This window comes from Chelonia mydas, chromosome 3 (assembly GCF_015237465.2).
Source record: "Chelonia mydas isolate rCheMyd1 chromosome 3, rCheMyd1.pri.v2, whole genome shotgun sequence".
Classification (NCBI taxonomy): Eukaryota; Metazoa; Chordata; order Testudines; family Cheloniidae; genus Chelonia; species Chelonia mydas.
The window spans coordinates 155,421,060-155,441,895 of NC_057851.1; the positions used below are offsets into that span (position 1 = coordinate 155,421,060).

The window sequence follows — 20,836 nt, forward strand, 5'->3', positions numbered from 1 at the left end:
GAAAAGCTGGACGTGCACAAGTCCATGGGGCCGGACGAATTGCATCCGAGAGTGCTGAAGGAATTGGCGGCTGTGATTGCAGAGCCCTTGGCCATTATCTTTGAAAACTCATGGTGATTGGGGGAAGTCCCGGATGACTGGAAAAAGGCTAATATAGTGCCCATCTTTAAAAAAGGGAAGAAGGAGGATCCTGGGAACTACAGGCCAGTCAGCCTCACCTCGGTCCCTGGAAAAATCATGGAGCAGGTCCTCAAAGAATCAATCCTGAAGCACTTAGAGGAGAGGAAAGTGATCAGGAACAGTCAGCATGGATTCACCAAGGGAAGGTCATGCCTGACTAATCTAATCGCCTTTTATGATGAGATTACTGGTTCTGTGGATGAAGGGAAAGCAGTGGATGTATTGTTTCTTGACTTTAGCAAAGCTTTTGACACGGTCTCCCACAGCATTCTTGTCAGCAAGTTAAGGAAGTATGGGCTGGATGAATGCACTATAAGGTGGGTAGAAAGCTGGCTAGATTGTCGGGCTCAACGGGTAGTGATCAATGGCTCCATGTCTAGTTGGCAGCCGGTGTCAAGTGGAGTGCCCCAGGGGTCGGTCCTGGGGCCCGTTTTGTTCAATATCTTCATAAATGATCTGGAGGATGGTTTGGATTGCACTCTCAGCAAATTTGCGGATGATACTAAACTGGGAGGAGTGGTAGATACGCTGGAGGGGAGGGATAGGATACAGAAGGACCTAGACAAATTGGAGGATTGGGCCAAAAGAAATCTGATGAGGTTCAATAAGGATAAGTGCAGGGTCCTGCACTTAGGATGGAAGAATCCAATGCACCGCTACAGACTAGGGACCGAATGGCTAGGCAGCAGTTCTGCGGAAAAGGACCTAGGGGTGACAGTAGACGAGAAGCTGGATATGAGTCAGCAGTGTGCCCTTGTTGCCAAGAAGGCCAATGGCATTTTGGGATGTATAAGTAGGGGCATAGCGAGCAGATCGAGGGACGTGATCGTTCCCCTCTATTCGACACTGGTGAGGCCTCATCTGGAGTACTGTGTCCAGTTTTGGGCCCCACACTACAAGAAGGATGTGGATAAATTGGAGAGAGTCCAGCGAAGGGCAACAAAAATGATTAGGGGTCTAGAGCACGTGACTTATGAGGAGAGGCTGAGGGAGCTGGGATTGTTTAGTCTGCAGAAGAGAAGAATGAGGGGGGATTTGATAGCTGCTTTCAACTACCTGAAAGGGGGTTCCAAAGAGGATGGCTCTAGACTGTTCTCAATGGTAGCAGATGACAGAACGAGGAGTAATGGTCTCAAGTTGCAATGGGGGAGGTTTAGATTGGATATTAGGAAAAACTTTTTCACTAAGAGGGTGGTGAAACACTGGAATGCGTTACCTAGGGAGGTGGTAGAATCTCCTTCCTTACAGGTTTTTAAGGTCAGGCTTGACCAAGCCCTGGCTGGGATGATTTAACTGGGACTTGGTCCTGCTTTGAGCAGGGGGTTGGACTAGATGACCTTCTGGGGTCCCTTCCAACCCTGATATTCTATGATTCTATGAGATGGGATATGGAAAAGCTTTCATATGAGGAGAGATTAAAAAGACTGAGACTGTTCAACTTAGATGACTAAGCAGGGATATGATAGAACTCTATAAAATCATGAATAGTGTGGAGAAGGTGAATAAAGAGTTTTATTTAGCTCTTCACGTAACACAAGAACCAGAAGTCACCCAATGAAATTAAGTCAGCAGTTTTAAAACAAACATAAGGAAGTATTTCTTCTCACAATGCACAGACTGCTCGCGAAAATCATTGCCAGGTGGCAGTGTGACGGCCAAAAGTATAAATGAGTTCCAAAAAGAATTAGATAAGTTAATGGAGGATAGGTCCATCTGTTGTTGTTAGACAAAATGGGATGCAACCACATGCTCTGGTGTCCTTAAATGTCTTGACTGCCAGAGGCTTGGACTGGATGGTAGGATGTATCCACTCAATAAATTTCCCTATTCTTTCCCTCTGAAGCATTTGGCACAGGCCAAAGTCAGAAGACCAGATACTGGGCTAGATGGACCATTGGTCTGACCCAGTATGGCCATGCTTATGTTTTTATGATGTCAGGTAAATCTCAAACCCTTATGTCCTAAGTCTATTTCAGTAATGACTGAGACAAAATGTTAGTATCTCTCAATTCAGAAGTTATTTTTCCATTTCAGAAATAAACCAAATTTGTCTGCTCCATTCTCCTTCTGGTAATATTGGCTATTGACTTAACACCAGACATTGTCTTTGAAGTCAGAGGATCTGCAGCCATGCAAAGTACCATGAATGTCTACAAGACAGTCAGCTTCTAACGCTTCCTTCATAAGCAAATACGTTTTTCCTTTTCCCCAAAAGAGTGAAAATTAGCAAGCCCAGGCCACTTACTCTATCATGCCTCTCAGTCATATCTCCTACTGGACCGATCTGATATTTCATTATTATCATGTGATGTCATTGTCATGAGACAAAGCAAAGGTGGTGCATTGTCACGTGGCTGTCTGACGTTCTGCTCAGATATCAGACTGTGCATCACTTAAATGATTGTTTTGGGCAGCAAAAGAACTTTTTCATAGTTTTGCTGATGAAAATATGGAGTCTGGATATTTCAGGGTATTTCTTTGGGACCAAGAAGGGTATAAAAGCAAGTTTTCCTGCTGAGGTTTCTCTCTCTTATATGACCCCCATTGCTGTAGTGTGTGAGCACCTCACAATCTTTAATGTATTTGTCCTTGCAACACCATTGTGAGATAGGGAAAGATATTTGGCTATTGCTCTGCTCAGCGTTTAGGTGCCAAAGTCTCATTTTGAAAAGTGACATAGGTGCCTAAGTCTAAGTGACTTGCCCAAGGCCATGTATGAAGTCTGTGGCAGAGCAGGGAATTGAACCCAGGTCTCAAGTCCTGGACCACTGGGCCATCCTGCCTCCATCTCTATGGGCACAATTTGCAGTGGGCACAATGCATTTGAAGTCCCTGTGCTTCAGTGGAGACAGGTTATTAAGACCTTAATTGAGGAAAACATCCTTACTGAGGAAAGTACTTAAGCATGTGCTTAAAGTTATGCTTTAAAGAGCTTTCCTGAATTGGGGCCTAAATGCCATTCTTAGAAATGGAAGGCCATATTTTGGTCTCTGATACTCCACCTCCCCTGTCTGGCATCCTGGCATTCACAACAGTAGATTTGGGATTAGACTGTGGTCTGAAATATATATTTCTCCGAGCTATTTGCAAAAATAATAAACGTTTTATCAACTACTGATTATAACCTCCATTGTACTTTCAGTGTTTGCGTCTGTAGCAGCCTGCAGTCCTTCAGGCAGCTTCTCTGAGCTGGCCCCTTTAAATTTCCTTCAGCTGGTTCCACCCAGGCAGCCACAAAGTCTTTTCAAAAACCAAACTGAACACAAACAAACCTTCATAGCAAAAGTCCTTTCCTCCCAGGCATCTCTGTTGGGTGCAGTCTTCCAGCCTTTCTCTGCCAGTTGGCGGCCAGGTCACACCACCTCAGTCCCTTCTCCCGTGAGTGGGAAGGCTTAGCAGTCAGACAGTCCTTCCCTGAGTGTCCCCCTGTGTAAGGAAAGAGGCAGATTATATGTTGACCTCTTTTGCAGAATTTATCCTGGGTGGCTGAGAGAGGGGAGCTTTGTCTGACCCTGTGCTACAAGGCTCCCTATCCCGAACATGTAAAGAAACAATAGTCTGGGTTTTCCCAGACATTATCACCCCAGGGCCACATCCTCTCTTCTGTCACCTTCCTCTGCCATTTCCTAGGCCCTCCTCTGCTTCAGAATTCTTGGAACAGGGTAACCTGGCCTCTCAGACTTCCCCTTCTGGCCTTAAAGGGCAAGTATTCTCCCTTCAAGTCTTTTGTTGTCAGTGTGATCATTTGTGAAGTTAGTGTATTAATATTTTGTTTAGCTTTCTGCTCAGCATATTCTATAAACCAGAAGCTCTCAAAGTGAGGGATGCGGGGAAGAATACACAAGGAGCTTCAGGGGAGGGGAGGGGAGGGGAAAGTACTGCCCACATTTTACCTACAGCAATGAATAATGAGCAAAGCCGATTACTCCAGACATATCAGGTCCTCAGATGGCACGGTGCATTTTGATGGATTTCTGTTAAGCTTGCATAGCATTATACAAAGTTATTGCCATCTGTACGTTAATCCGTTTGCTGTGACATGATCTACACATTTAATTGTAAGCATGGAGCAATACTGAGGTTTTCAAATGCATTCAGCATTGGCAAGTAGTTAGGCCAATGCTGAATGTCTTTGAAAATCCCCTCTTCAGCATTCTACAACAGTCCAAAAGAATGCTGTGTAAAAGATTTATAGTGAGATTTTCAAAATTGCCTGTTAAAGTTAGGAGCATAAATCACTTTCAATGGGCTTTGTGTTTCTAACTTCCCTGGATGCTTTCAAAAATCCCACCATTAGTGGGTGTTTGACACAGTTTTCAGCTGATGTAAATCACTGTAGCTCAAATCAGTGGAGCAACATCAAGTAAGAATCTCACCTGAAATGTAGAACAGACAAATTAAATGTAGTAATTTAATTTAAAGACAGAAAATATTGTGGTATCTTGTTAAAAAGGCTCTGTCATGAGAAACATGTTTAAGATATTAAATTACACATTTTGCCTGTGAAGTCATATGCTGTTTCTAACTTTATTTCAGTTATTTTGCTTACATTTTACCCATATAGCATAGTACATGATGATATCTGAAGTTGTTATCCTGTCAGAGCTATAATTTTTTTCTATTTACAACTGATAACTGTTGTCTGTCCTCCAGTGGCAATAAAGGTGAATTACTGAATAAGTCTTTCAGAGTGTTGTGTATTCATAGTAACACGTCTGTTTCTCTCTGAGAACAGAGAAGAATCTAATGCTGCTTATACATGAAAAATTAAGTGTAAACTTTTTTTCTGATACTGGGTTAATATAAAAGTCTGATCAAGTTTCTTTCTGTCTTTAGGCTGTGTTCCCTCTTGCAATTCACTAAACTTGGATGGTTTCACTTTCAGTGTCTCATACATATTACTGCTTAGCTATGTTTTCCAGCACTGCAGGGGAATTTTGAAATTCATGAAAACCTCTTCTGTCCCTCACCCAAAATGTTTGTAGTGTTTGTGTGCTATTAAAAACTGCTTTCCTTCCAAGAAGCAATAGCTATATCTCCCTTACTGACCTTTCAGGTATTAAGGCACTGGAGTGAGGCTCCAGAGATCTGGGTACACTTCTTAGCCTGCCACAGATTCCCTGTGGAACTGTGGGCAAATCTCCTAATCTCACTGTTCCTCAGTTCCTTATCTGCAAAATGGTGATACCCACTTTACTCACAAGGGTGAGTTAGGATGAATTCATTAGTGTCTGAGGTACTCAGCTACTGTGATGATGAGGCAGTTATCCTCACCTAGGTAGATAATGTCAGTAAAATTGAGAGTTTCAGGTTAAATATACAAAATCCAAATTATTCTTTCCATTGAACATTTAAGAGTATTAAACAATTATCAGGTTTTGCAAAAATGTTATACTACACAACTTCATTCTGGGCCTAAGTTTAGGTGTACAATGTTTTTAAAGCCCTCTATGCTGTTAGTATTGAAAGCAAAATGTTTGGGGTTTTTTAATAGTTCAGTAGCAGGCCTCCTAAAAAAGGCTGGAACAATACTAACCCTAATTTGCAAATGGGCAAGTCCTCGGTGATCATAGAATATCCCTTTTAAAAAGAATTCAAGGCAAATGTGAATAATTACAGACGAACCTCACTCACTTAAATCCGTGACTGGGAAACTGGTTGGTTGAATTTTCAAATTAGTGAATAAGTGAGCAGACTTCAAAAAGAAAGGCTAGTGTGTCATAGAAGGGGTATTCGAAGTGAGTATCATGTATGGTCAGTGCTTAATTTGTAATGAAAGAGGTGCCGGCGCTCGAGCAATTTTTTTACATTCATAACTGATGCAGCGCTAGAGGTGCTGGGGCTATGAACTGCTAAGCCCAGAGGTGCTGGGACCCAGCCCTAGCAAGCCCTGCCAAATTAAGCACTGCGTATGGTGTAAAGGCTTTCTCAAAGAAGAAGGCTTTTCACCACTTTCTAAAGAGGGTCTGTCATAAACATGAAGGGAAGGGTAACCACCTTTATGTATGCAGTAATATAAAATCCCTCTTGGCCAGAGGTACAGAATCCCCTTACCTGTAAGGGGTTAATCAGTTCAACTAACCTAGTTGTCACCTGATCAGAAGGACCAATGGGGAAAGAAGATATTTTCAAATGGGGCTGGTGGGGGAGGCTTTGTTTTTGTGCTCTGTGTGTGTACTCTCAGGAGACAGAGAGAGACCAAGCAAGTAATCCAGCTCCTACTGAACGATGCATCTAAAATTACAGAAATAGTAAGTAATAGCAAGGAAGTGCGTTAGAGTATCTTTTAAAAAAAGGAAGTACTTGTGGCACCTTAGGGACGAACCAATTTATTTGAGCATAAGCTTTCGTGAGCTACAGCTCACTTCATCAGATGTATCTTTTGTTTTAGCTTGTGAATTTTCCCTGTGCTTAGAGGGAGGTTTATCCCTTTTTTTTTTTTTTTTTTTGTAACTTTAAAGTTTTGCCTAGAGGGGAATCCTCTGTGTTTTGAATCTGATTACCCTGTAAAATTACCTTCCATCCTGATTTTACAGAGGTGCTTCTTTTAATTTTTTTTTCTTTATAGTAAAGTTCTGGGGTTTTTTTTAAGAATCTGGTTTTTAGTGTCCTAAAACCCAGGGATTTGGTCTGTGCTCAACTGTACCAATTGGTGAGGATATTATTCTCAAGCCTCCCCAGGAAAGAGGGTGAAGGGGCTTGGGGGGAATATTTTGGGGAACAGGAACTCCAAGTGGTTCTTTTCCTTGAATCTTTGTCTAACTCACTTGGTGGTGGCAGTGAATACCATCCAAGGACAAGAAGAGATTTGTGCCTTGGGGAAGTTTTAACCTAAGCTGGTAGAAATAAGCTCATGGGGTCTTTCATGCGGGTCACCACATCTGTACCCCAGAGTTCAGAGTGGGGAGGGAACCCTGACAGGGTCAGACTTGGGATTCCCTGGGTCTCCTCTGGAAGTTTGTCCCAGAGCTGGGTCCCTTCACAGAGAATGCTTGTCTGAGCTCTCATGATTCATCTTGGTCTTTGTGATCTGAATTGTCCCGGAGGAGCGCAGCTGTCATGGGGGTTCACAGATCAAAGTTTGGTCATTGATGTAGGTGGAGCTTGATCCATTAATTGCCTTGAAAATTAGGACCAAGGCCCTAAACTGACACTGGATGCCAACTGGGAGCTGGGGAGGGAGCTTAGCTCAAGCGTGATATGCTTACGGAAGCCTGAGCCGTGGCGAATCGGGGCAGCTACATTCTGTACCATATGGATGCTGTGAGTCAGTTTCACATTCAGCTTCTGATAAAATGATTTACAGTAATCCCTCTTGAGCCAGCTGCTCTTCAGCCAAGAGTTAATTTCCTGTAGGCAGTCTGACATTTTAGAAGTGGCAGTGGCTGCATCAGTGAATGCCAGAGAATGTCAAATAAAGTTCAAGGTTTCAGTCCTTATCTTCAAGGCCTGAGTGGCCTGAGCCCAGGGTATCTAAAATATCACCTAAAGCTCCAGGATACAGACTCTGGTCATCAGCTCTGATCCTTGGGTAAAGTGGAACTTCCTACCATAAGAATAAAGCTCACTTCCAGGAGATGGAGCTTTCCTTGAGGATGGAGACTGTGGAGTGAACTCCAACAGGAGCAAGGACCATGACACACCTCACTACCTTCCACTTAAGGTAAAGGTGCACTTTGACCTAGTCTTCTCTAATAAATGCATAGCAATATGTACATTTAAAAAATATTCCCCAAATCAAAACGCTCCCCTGCAGCCACACTTCTCTTCTTGGGGGGAGGATGAGAGAATGCATGAAGAACACACACATGACAGATGTCAATTATGTTGCTGAAGGCATTCAGGTATTGTTGTAAATAGGTTCTTCTACTGCAATTATGTAGAATAGGTTTGAGAAAAATGTTATGCCAGAGTAAAATTCTTACAGTTGTTTAGTTGGCAAACTCTGTTACTTCCATTCTTTGATTGGTGAAGGGATGTCACCCTGGTGCCCTCTGTGGTTCCCACGAAAATTTGCCCGAATTTTGGCAGGTTATGAGCTTCTGAAATTTTGGAGTTAGCACATGCTCATTAGACTTATTGGAATTTGGCAGCTAAGTTCTCTGAAGATTTGGTCTGTACTCGGGGCTTTCTCCATCCTCTCACAGCTCATATCTGTGACCAGACTGCACATGTGTCATCCACTCAGAAGGACCAAGCAGGACATTCCTGGCAATTTTCTCCCCACTTCCACAGGCTGTAGTGGTATCAGGCAAAGGAGCTGAGAGCAGGAGCATCCCACCTGTACTCCCTCCCACCAGTACCCAGGCAGCATGGAGGAGGAAGCTGCCTGACCCAAATCAAATGATATGGGGGTGAAGAATGTGGTGGATGATGGGCACAGGAACCCAGCAGGGGCAGCAGCTGGGGAGTGGGGGTGGAGGAAGGGAACTGGGGCTGTAGGGAGGGGTTTACTGGGTATCTATCTTGAGATACCCGGGGTTTGATTTGCAGATGTGCTGAGTAGTCACAGCTGCAACTGAGGTCAGTGGGAGCTGGGCTCTGAACATATAAAATGTTATAAAATGCCAAATGCTCTTAAAAATCAAGCCCTAGGCTTCTTAAATTGGTTTTAAGTTCTGTGCTTCAGTTGCCCAAGTGTAAAATTGGTATAATAAATCCCACCTCATAGGGGTGTTGTGAAGATTAAATCACTGATATTTATGAAGAACAAAGATGTGACAAAAACATCATAGAAAACCCCATGAGTAATGAATAGTTCCTTATGTACTGTAGGGTTTGGATGGTGTGCACGGTGACAGATGAGGATAAATATTGACTAGCTACCCGTTCCATGAGCACCATCCATTCTGTGTACAGAATGAGGCAGGGGTGCTGTGGAAGGAAATAGTACGTGGCCATTTAAGTAAAGACTGTATCATAATGTATACTGTCACAAGACAGGGCTTCTCCCCAGTTTCTGAAGGACTCACTGCCACTCCCACAGTCTCTTAAGAGTTTTTTTAATTGTCTATACTTAACCAATCGACCAGAAAACTATTCCTCAGCTCATCCTTCACATCTCTGGTCTCACTGCCTTCTCTCCCAGGGGACTCTGGCAGTCCTGCTACTCCTGCTTTGTAACTCTCAGCCACTTCTGTTCTTACAGCCAGTCCTCCCTCACTGGAATTCCCTCTATAGTCCCAGGTGCTGCCCTACCCTCTTAAGTGACCAAATGCTCTGACACACTGGAGGTGGACCTACTTCAGTTACAGGTGCCGGTTACCCTGTGACCTATACAGTCAAGCAGGCCAAATTAAGGTTGCATATGCAACCGTAACTCTGGCACTTCCTAATTTTTGAATGCTTGACTTTACACCCTTAACATAGTTTTTTGGCTGGAATGTAGATTTAGGGGGAGAATTTCAGAAGCACAAAGAGCAATTAGGCACCCAAGACACATGGAAAGTCATTAGCTGTTAGGCACCTAACTGCCATTTGTGCCTTTGGAACCAGTTTGGCTTGCTCCTGAACTGGACCCCCGCCATACAAACTGACAGATTTAAATTGGGGAGTTTCATCTGGGTTTTCGGATGATAACATCGGAGGCTGGAGTTTTCAAAAGTGCTGAAGGGAGGTTGGTCCCCAGCTGAGGTGCTTCTGAAAATCCCACTTTCAGTTTTTGAATCCACTGGTTTAAAAAAGAAATGCATGTGAAAGAGAGAATAAGACCCCGTAATTGAAATGGGTAAGTTTCCTGTACTAAGCGCAGAGCTGCAAATTTGCTGCTACTTTCCTGGGAGCAGCTACAGCCTTCAATATCCACTGGTTTCCTAAGGGTCTCATATTAATCTTTGCCCTGCTCTGAATTTTCCTGGCTCTTCATGTTAGCCTGCCTTGTATGCCTACGTGGGTTAGGAAGTCTCAACCAAATTACACTTCAACAGCACTACAGTCAGACTTTAATAGTACCTGTTCTAGATGTATTTGCTATAAATCTGTATTTGCTATAAATGTATCCTAGGTGTGTATTAAGGAATGTCAGTTCTGGGGAATTGTCAATCTGATTGGAGCTGATGCTTGTAATGCTAACATCTGAGAACTCCTGCCAAGGCTTGCCAGTACCAAAGTTATTGTCCCTGGATTGTTCCCACTACACTAAGGCTCATTGTTTTTCTTCATACTTCTGACAATGTAAATGTGGCTAAACCCTCGCCTTTCTGGGTAGCTGTATCATCTTGAGCTAAGCTATTCCGTGGGAGCGACCATTATTGTGATGATGTAATTCTAGTTGTACTGTCACTGGCTCTTTGGTGCATTTTGATGTATCTGTCACAAGGCCACCATGAGAATGGACACAGACAGCACCATTAAGTTGTGCAGGGTAGGTTGTTTTTGTTTTGTTTTTGTAAACTTGGTTTTCTTAGCAAATGAAGTCTGCTTTTTTTTTTTCTTTATAGTCTTAAAGAATATCCTCACCTATAATAAAGAATTCCCCTTTGATGTTCAGCCTGTCCCACTCAGGTAAGGAAAATTGTGGATTTGTACATGTAAAAACTGAATTGGTATGAAAGGCAGCATGGTCTAGTGGTTAGAGCAAAAAAGTGGGAGACATGAACTCATTGGGTCGCATACTTGCCATGTTGCTTTGGTAAGACAATTTTTTTTAAAGCAGTGTCTTATTTTGGGGTACCTAAACTTTAGATGCCCATAGCCTTTTTTCGTGCCTCAGATTTGTTAAACATTCAATGTCACTTGAAATTAGTGGAAAAATCAGGCCCTTGGTATCCAAATTTAGAGTCCACTCAAATTTGGCCCATAATCTCTGTCTGTCTAATTTGTATGCTAGCTTTGCAGGCTCAATTTGGTTAGTGCGTATAGGATTCAGATGATCAAAAGTGCTAAGTGTGTGTCTTGGGACAATGTGTTGCTTCTGCGCTAAACCTGGGAGTTGGTGACTTTTTTCCAATCGTAAACTTTATTTTAAGATAAGTCACTAGGTTTTGTCTTACAGGAAGATTTTAGCACCTGGAGAAGAGGAGAACTTGGAATTTGAGGAAGATGATGAGGACGGTGGAGCTGGAGCAGGGTCTCCAGATTCTTTTCCTGCCAGAGTTCCAGGTAGGGTGACCAGCTTCATCATCTGAAATATTTCATACACCAAGGAAGGGACGTGGGACGTATTTAGAAGCTGTTGTAAGGGGAAGCCATTTCCAGTCACTCGTGGATCATCTTCAACAGAACTTCTCGAATGGTTAGACACCAAAGCAATACATATCTCATAGAAATCTTGGACTAGTGGCTGAACCAGATGGAGTTAATCAGTGAGAGCCATATTTGTCCCTTCAGTGAGGAGATGGAAAGTATAGCTGGGTATTTTCTGTCTTGCTTTCATGGTGAATCGTTTGTGAGAGATACTAGTTTGAATTAAACTATTGTGGGGTGTTGCTTTGGTTTTGCTATCCAAAGGATAAATCACTGTCCATATGAAAGCATGTGGAGCAGTTGATACATCTACAGGTCCTAGTGAGGACACACCTTGTTAATTACATTTTTGTCTGTTGAAGATTCATGGGGATAAGAGAGTGGAAAATTAGAATCAGAGGGATTTTGACCTCCTTATTGTTTCTCCTCATTTCTTCAGAGCAAATTACCAAATTTAAGTTCTGGGAAGGGGGAAAAAATTTGGTACTAGAATTGTAGGCAACATAATTGGGGCAGGGACTCTATTCATCTGTGCATATACGCTATAATATAAATGATTCATATATGCAACTGCTGATTTAGTATAAGTATGAAATCTTAATGCCAGTGTGCAGACTACACATTACTAGCTTTGTGGTATAGTATATAACTGCAATTTCTGAATGGTGTTGTCTTGCTGTTATCATGAGAAACTGTGTAAATATGAGTTCTGTCAGTTTTAAATAAGCATCTCCCAGGGTATTGCTTTTGTCTTCCCCTCGGTATGGCTGTACGTCTGTGTTGTCTTTGGTGTTTGTCACCTCTGAAGTTCTATTAATGAGAAGTAACATGACAAATTGTAGTTGAAGATATTCTTAGTGAATGCTAAGGATTAAATCCTACACATAGTAAGGGGACTACTTTTGTAGCCAAATGATCTTACTTTAGTAAGAAGCAAAATTGCTACAGTGGTTTGGGGTAGAGGGAGATGCTTAAATAAAACAGGGTGTCTAACATTCAACATACTGGCTACTTAAAATGCTTAAAGTAGGTAAAGAGTTGGAAGGGCCCTGGGCAACTCAGAGAAATGTGCAACCATATTGCATTTAGGTCACCTATTTTGAGTCCTGCCCATATTGGCAGCAATTGAAAAATACCACCATATAGTGGGTGATGCTTGGTAAGAATTGGGTTGAGGCCTCCAGTTCAATTCACAGGTCTTTTACAGTTCAGAACTACCACAATTAAAAATACATTGATGCCAATGTTAGACACCAAGAATGAGCCACAGAGACTGAATTAACATCTCATTCCAAGAGGTGGCATCTTCCTTTCAGAGTCGGTGAAGGTACAATGGCAGAGCAGTGTGGAGAAGCTTGCACTGGCCTCCCAGTGGTACACCTGTTCTGAGGGTAAATGCACAGAGCTCTGAACCCACCACTTCTTAAAGAAGCATTCAGTTCACATGAACAGAACACAGCTCTGTTCTGAAAAGTAATGAGGTACACATGGTACCTTCTTACTGAGCAGATGGACTCCCGGGGTGTGGTCACAGATCTGCTGATTGTTGTTACAGAATTGTGTTTACTGCTTTTAGTTCCTTTTTAGATGTCTTGGCTCTGCAGGGATGAGAGAATGAGCAGGATTCTGTTCCTCCTTGAGCCTCATAAACAACACAGTTACTAAGCTGCAATCAAATACACCTCTGCAACCCCACTGAAGGCAGTGGAGCTGCGCAGGTGCCACTAATTAGGAACCTGTAGAACCTTTAGTACAGGTGATGTGCAAGAAGGGAAGAACCCAGCTTGACGTAGAAGCTAAATTGGGTTTGCAGGGTTGACTGTTAGAAAAGACACATTTATTGGTAAACCTAGCACACTAGATATAAAATCAGAGTGAAATAATACACATTGGGCCCCACAGAGCCATTCTTACAGAATCACTTTTCGGGATAGGACCACCCTTCAAGAGTAGGTAAGGGCACCCTGTAAACTTAGTATTAACACATTTAGTTTGTTGCCCAACTTGCGGCATGAATTGCACACCCTGCCTTTCACTTAGTTTGATGTTGCCTTCAAAAAGGAAGTCAGCCTTAATGCAAACAATCTAACGGCTTTGAATTGTCTTGCCACTTGGCACAATCCGGGTTTCTTTTGCCTTTCATGCAGGAATATTTGTGTGGTGTAATTACTTAACCTTGGATGTTGGCTTGTCACTTTTCTGTGGCTCAAACTAAATTAAAAATAAAATAAACTATTCACTATTCATGACTTGAGGCTTATGAATCTAAGCAACAGACTGTCCTAATTGATTCAGTTGGTTACGTTGTACTTTCTTCACTTATAGACTTTGCTTCTGTATGCTTTTAATTCACATTAGATTACTGTATTGTCTAATTGTCCATGGTCTTGTCTTCTGCATGCACGGCTTCATCATGTTATCACATGCTAAACCATTCATCTAACTCAGGAGTCATTGAAGGTATGATAACATTTTAATGCGTATAGTCATTGCTGTGGCATCTTTCATTTATGTCTTAATTCCAAGTGTCAAAGTATAATTGTTTTTGTAGTGAAAGAATTGAGGGCTTCTCTGTGTATAAGTAACCGGTGAGCTGACTTGCAGCTACAGAGAAAGGAAGGATCACGTTTTAGTGTAGCACCTTAGATGTCTCTCTAGAAACTTGCTTGTTTTCCTTGTCTTGATTTCTCTTGTTCTCTGTCTAGCAGCATTGCTGGTTGCATGTATAGCTGGGTTTCTTTCAATGGGGTGCATGCCTAGCTGGCTTTGCATTGCTAATCGGAAATGCTTTGTGGCTGAAGTTGGGCTACAAAGTGACCTCACAAATACACTATTTCATTCTTGCATGTTACCCCAGTGTGTTCTGTGTCCTGCATGGAAATAAGTAGGGTTCCCTGTCGCTTAGGCTAAAGTGACTGAAGTTTATCTCCTGGATAGTTTCACTCAAGACAGTTAAAAACTGACAGACCCCTGGAGGGAGGGACTGGCATTCTCATGTCTAGTCTTTTCTCCACTAGACCACAGGATCGAATTCTTTTCAAAGGTTGCTACCAACTGATGGTGCCTGTGTGAGATGGATCAATCCAAATCCTGAGGCACACACATGGTGGCTTGTATGACATGGACATACATAACTGTCACATTCTTAAGTGGTCTTAGAGGTGCTAGGGATTAAAATGGTAAGGAGACCTGGGCTGCCTTAGAGACCCAGGAGGTGGAGAGGGACATCTGATGGAAGCTTAAATCGCTATTCCTTATCATCTACCCTATGAGCAAATAAGGGACTTCACACAGTCAATCCAGCACCCTCCAGGATTAGTAAATTAACATGGGGAAAAAAATAAAATTCTTAAAACAAACCCAAGGAAAAGGCCCAAGTCTGCCCCCTTCCTAAAGTGCTTTTTTTACTTATTAAATATCCCACTGGTAACAAAAACCCTCTGTCCTCCCAAGCAATAGCTGGCGAAGACTTGAAATCACAGGTTTTATATTATTGCCCCTGGCTGGATTCCTTGCTCTTTGGAGATGGCTTTGGCATGCCTCCTTCATTTTTGTGTTTGATACAGGATAGGCAGGGCACACCTACAAGCATGTAGGGAGCACAGGAAAGGGCTGGTTGAGATACAAGCCCTCATTTTAAGTATGTCTAATAAACATGGGAGGAAAACCCATGGCTAACCACAGTGCCAGAGAAAGGGCTCTGTGTTGAAGCAGGATGTGTCAGCAATTTTCCCCAACATGAAAGGTGCCTGTTTTCATTGGTATTGTGGACTATCCAATTCAGTCTTTAGCTTGTAGTCATCTGTTCCCAACTCTACAGTTAGCAGTCTTTGTCCCATCAACATTAAATGCTGGGGGCCAAATCCTGTCTTGAGTGGAGCTATGACCCACTCTGCTGTGAGATGTGGTCCCCTGTGGTGGCTGGTGTATAGAAGCCATAAGTCATTACAGCTGTCAACTGAGGCCATACAGACTCATGCTTTTGTTACTGAAGCTTCTGGGTTCCAACCTTGTTAACGACCCCAATGAGGTGGTGGGAGTAGTCAGACAACCCCTATAGAAGTCCTGGTTGCTGGGGGTGCAGTTCTATGGGCAGAATATTTGGTCCTTTATTTTGAAGCCTGTGTCTCTGTCATAATGTAGTAAAGAAAACTTAAACATGTGGAGGGGATGACTGATTCCATTTGCCAAGGGAAATTATTTCTTTTCATTTCTGGAGTCATAAAACTTGCAATCAAAAACAAGGCTTTACATCAGACTTGCTCATGAGTTTGATTACTTTCTCTTACATTGTTTGTGAATCTAGCACCACTAACACCAGATTCTGTCTTAAAACCTCCCAGCTTTGTCTGAAATCAGCATGAAGGAAATATTCTATAGTTGATTTCAAGGGTATTTGACTTCTTGGACAACAGGGTCACTCGATAATTGCCTTGTTAGGTGCTTCAGGGGTAAGGAGCTGGGCATTGACCATTGTCAGAAGACAGGATACTAGGTTAGATGGACCATTGATCTGACCCATGTTGCCATTAATATCAGTCTGTATCTTAGCATAAGAACATCTTTGATTTTCTTAATGTTTAGTTGGAAATGACTTGGCATCCCTCACATTCTCTCAGTTCTGGCAAATGCTTTTTTATTTTTTTATGCTGCTGCCTTTTGATGTCTAATGCCAATAGATGCTAAATACTCTAGACCAGTGTTTCTCAACCTTTTTGATACCAGGAACCAGCTTGCTGCCTCCTTAAACTGTGTCAGGGAAATCTCCGGGACCAACGCTGGTCCACGGACTGGTCATTGAGAAACACTGCTCTAGAAGAACCTTGCTGATCTGGTATTTCTCTTATCTCACTAGGTGGTGGGGTTCATACCAGTGCAACAGTCCCTTTTCTATTGCTCCCCTCTCTTTTACTAATTGTAAATGATCAGCATGAAGCTGGTGGATGGATGCCTGGACACCCTGCAACCACAAGTTCTAATCCTAGCAGGGTGGTCTCAGCCCTTAAGAGCTATAGAAATGGAATTCTATCGCAATTTACAATGCATGCAAATCAGAGACCTGAAAACCAAAGGTCCTGTCTGCTCTGCTTGACATTAAAGATCCCACAGCACTTCCTGTAAACAGATGCTTACCCCATCTCTCTCAGTGTTATTTAATATGTTATGCACTGACTTGCCACTCTCCACTTCAGAGCTGGTGACTTTCTTTGCACCCTATAAATGTGTAAACCACTTTGAGATCTGTTGGTGTTAGATAACTGTGTGTGTCATCAGGCTACAAATCCTTGGCCTTAGGACTAATCCCTATCCCTTCTCATTGTCCATTGTACGTTGTGGTGAACAAAGGCTTCCGTGAGCAGTGCAAATGGGGGAAGGACTGAAGTAGGGCCCTAGCTGTAAGAGTCCCAAAGGGTTAATGTTTTGGCTTGCTCTCTGTTGCCAGGTACTTTATTACCCAGGTTGCCGTCGGAACCCGGGATGACGTTACTCACTATCAGAATAGAGAAAATTGGTCTGAAAGATGCTGGGCAGTGCATTGATCCTTATATCACAGTTAGTGTAAAGGGTAAGTATTGCTGTTTCTGCTGTGTTCTGACTTCTGCTCTCTGTGAAGGGACGTATGTGTTTCAGGGAAATAGGCTCCCTCTTCCCCATACAGTGAAGGGCCTCTCAGAGCGCCTCTCTCTGTACAATCGTTTTGTGGCTTTACGAGGCAGTTATCTTAGTCAAGGATGAGAAGATTCTGATTTTGCTTCTGGGTAGGGTCCTGCATCTCCTCCACCATCCATCAACCAAAACAAGTGGATATGACCCTTCCTCTGCTCTCTTGATTCCTGTGAATATATTAAACATTCAGACCCCTGCTTCTCTGGGTATGCTACTGTACAATTAGACACCTATGGCTGGCCCTTGCCAGCTGAATCAGGCTTGCAGGACTGTTTAATTGCAATGTTGATGTTCAAACTCGGGCTGAGGTCCAGGCTCTAGGACCCTGCAAGGTAGGAGGGTCCCAGAGCTTGGGTTCCAGCCTGAGCTTGAATGACTACACCACAATTAAACAGCCCCTTAGCCTGAGTCCGAGTCAGCTGGCATGGCAAGCCACGGGTTTTTAAGTGCAGTGTTAGATGTACCCTGTGTCTCTGAGCTTGTCTACATGAACACTTAGTTTGTGGCAAGCTGGGGTGTGAATCTACCCTCACAAGCCTGCTGCACTCGCTGTGCTTGTGTGTGTGGACCCTGCTGACTTGTATTAAGAGTTCATTAAGAGTATTTTGATCTAGCCTTGCCTCAAAGAGAGTACTAGACCAAAGTGCATTAACGAACTGCTCGTGCATGTCAGCGGGGTGCACATGGACACTAGGTCCATGTCAGTTAGTGTGGAGCAGATTCACACCCCCGCATGCAGCAAACTAATTGTTTGGATAGAGAAGCCCTCAGTCTGAAGCCTCTTCTGTCTGATGGAAAACTGTGGAGCCTGAATCCTGCTCTCTCCTGACGCACATTCACCCAGCATTTCTCCCAGTGAGACGCTGAAGACGCAAAAGGTTTATTTTTAATAATGTTGCTGTGGTTCTTCAGCATTATTTTTAGACTCTTTAATTACACGTCATTCCTCGCATCCCTCCCAAGTATTCCTTGTCAGTAATTTGTTGTTCTGTTCTTTTGCCCCCCCCAGCTGGCTTAGAGATCTAGATTTGTGGGACCAGGGGTTACAGTTATTGTTGGAGTCCAACATCCGATCTAGGTCAAATCAAGCATGAAGGAATGCATTTCACTTTTGGCTAATAGTAAAGTACCAATTTTTAACACCATCCTAATATTGGGTAATGAAATTTCAGAGTTCAAAAGCAAATATCTTATAAACTGCCACGTTGTTCTGTTGTTCGAAATGTGTTAAATTTCCCCTTTGCTAATTATATATTGTAAAACCACAAATGCTAGTAGCTGCAGGCAGGAGGCAGGGTAGCGTGTACAAGTGCTGTGCAAGCTTTCCTCATATAACCCTGCCCCTCAGTCCTGACCTACAGAACATGTGGTATTTTTCTGAGAAGCAGAAATTACCAAGCAATGCTATGCTATCAAATTGTATGATCGTCTGACTCTGCTTTCCACTTACCTATCAATCTCTTAGCTCCCCAGTGGGAGACTGTACCACCTATTTGAAATGAGAAGGGGTGTACTTTAATTCCCCTCCCCAGTTTTTAAAGTGAGTCTACTCAGAAAAGTGACTGTTGGTTTAATTTTTTTTTAAAAAAGGCATTGTGAGACCGTGTTCATTGTCTCTGACTCCATACCCTTAAAATCTGTCTGGAATCTGAAAGTTGGTGGTTAACTCTTCCACCATAAGAGTTCTGCCACTGACTAATTGTTAATGTATTTCAGCAGCCCCTGGATGCCTTCATCAGGGCTCAGGTGCGAGGCACCACCACACACGTGCCCACACAATAAAAAAGACAGCCTCTGCCCCAAAGAGCTCACGACCTTACCATATGCTTAGGCACAACAGATGGATGAAACAAACAGGTGGGGGGAGGAGGGCGGAAGTGGGAAGGGACAAAGTAACAGTCAAACAACCGTAAGTAGAACAAGCAGCAGTCTTGCTTGTTCTGGCTTATGCTGGAGCAACACAATTGTTAATCTGTGCTCGCATAACGGAATCCAGTTCCCTCCCCGATACCTGTGCCGGCTCTAGAGTGCCGATAGGAGTGAAAAGTAGTGAGTACTGTTTCTAGCCAGGAAAGCAGGTATATCTGCATCTGGACAGTTAGAGGTAATGGGTTACAACTGTATTTTTTCATAGACTTTTCTCAGAATAGACCTTTAAGCTCTATGTGAAAACTTTCCTCAAAAGGGAATTTGATACTTCACTGGCAAGCATAAAAATTGCCCTTTTTGAAAATAAAATTGACTAGTTCTGACCTGTCGCAAAAAGGAAGGTGACAGAATAGTGACTCTGATTTCAGGGGGCTCTTTTTGAAGCAGAAGAGAGAGGATGCAGATTCTAGATAAAGTGCTGGTTTTGGAATTTGAACCCAATGAACTGATGATAGGATGTAATAAATATGGATTATGGATAAGATTTGTTAATACTAGGATGGAAAGTGCATGTATGCTAATGATAAAATGACAAGTTTTTTTTAAAAGAGGTTTGACTTTAAAAGGGGCAAATTTTTTATTTCCTCCAGATGTGAATGGGGTAGACCTGACCCCTGTGCAGGATACTCCGGTGGCTTCAAGGAAAGAGGACACCTATGTTCATTTTAATGTGGACATTGAGATCCAGAAACATGTTGAAAAACTAACAAAAGGTGGGTAATTTTAGACTTCTGAAATGGGGTCCATGAATCTTCAGGGCCGTAGTCTTAACACTGCTTCTACTTGGAGGAGCAGCCAGAGAAGGAGCAATGTCAAGACTATTGCCACGAAGATTCATGGGGCTCAAGACCCAGGGGTTGTCTACATGGCAAGTTACTGCATGGCAAGCCAGGGTGTGAATCTACAGTGCAGTAGCAACTTCTTGTGTGATCACTGCTATAGCTCAGTGCAAGTCCTAGAGTAGTGGCTTGGCATATTTTGCTTTCAAGTAGTACACTCTGTTACACTTGTTTGGACCAGTCACGCTGTCTAGCTGTGGTTCTGCCATTCATGAGTAACAGAATGGGGGTACTCAGGGGAGTAATTCTGACATTTCAAGAAACGTGAATTTTCTCATCGATTCAGGAGATCTAGAGAAATAATAGAAGCAATTGTCTCTGATATATGTAGAACAGGTTACGATGACAGTCATGTTTTCATGCCAAGGAATCTGTTATAGGCAACATTTGACTAGTTTTTCTCTAACTTTTTCCACCTTTAGGTGCAGCTATTTTCTTTGAATTCAAACACTATAAGCCCAAGAAGAGATTTACCAGCACCAAGTGCTTTGCTTTCATGGAGATGGATGAAATTAAACCTGGGACAATTGTTATAGAACTGTAAGTGACCTAGCATACAATCTCATATATAGATGATATATAAATTTACATGGTAGATTCCGGTGACATGATACAAAGGAACTAATCTAGAGCTTGGTATTGTCTGCTGATGCTTTGCTATATTAGATATAGGAAACTGTTTACTGTCAAACTTACCACTTTATCTCCTCCTGGTTTTCTTGCTCCTTTATTCCTATGATCCTGAAAATACAATTACAAACCCCAGCATTTGGTTTGGTAGGAACTTTGAACACACCAGCATAAAGGTGTCAGGTTATATATGTTTTGATCCTTAACTAAAGTAATCAGATCTGCTCCTAAAATAACAAACATCTTCCTGGTTACCACGCAGGCCTTCTTTTGGAATGAAATCCCTGTGGCTTGCCACACACCCAAGGGACGCGATCAGGTCAAAAATAGCTTTCAAAAACAAATGACCTACTACAATAAATTTGAATATTAAAACTGAAAATGTTAAAACCCCTTCGAAGTTATAG

The 20,836-nt window shown here is 42.6% G+C and overlaps 1 protein-coding gene across 2 annotated transcripts in view; it reads left to right on the forward strand.

Annotated features, from left to right (window-relative positions):
- Window positions 1-20,836, forward strand: part of AIDA (axin interactor, dorsalization associated) — a 51,145-nt gene that overhangs the window by 26,673 nt on the left and 3,636 nt on the right. Inside the window, exons 5-10 of one of the 2 annotated variants that reach the window (XM_037895673.2) lie at window positions 10,620-10,683; window positions 11,174-11,280; window positions 13,813-13,824; window positions 16,808-16,930; window positions 19,551-19,673; window positions 20,222-20,339. In XM_037895673.2, the coding sequence (XP_037751601.1) occupies window positions 10,620-10,683; window positions 11,174-11,280; window positions 13,813-13,824; window positions 16,808-16,930; window positions 19,551-19,673; window positions 20,222-20,339 (547 nt within the window). The remainder of the gene's footprint in view (window positions 1-10,619; window positions 10,684-11,173; window positions 11,281-13,812; window positions 13,825-16,807; window positions 16,931-19,550; window positions 19,674-20,221; window positions 20,340-20,836) is intronic. The other variant, XM_037895674.2, reaches the window with a different exon arrangement.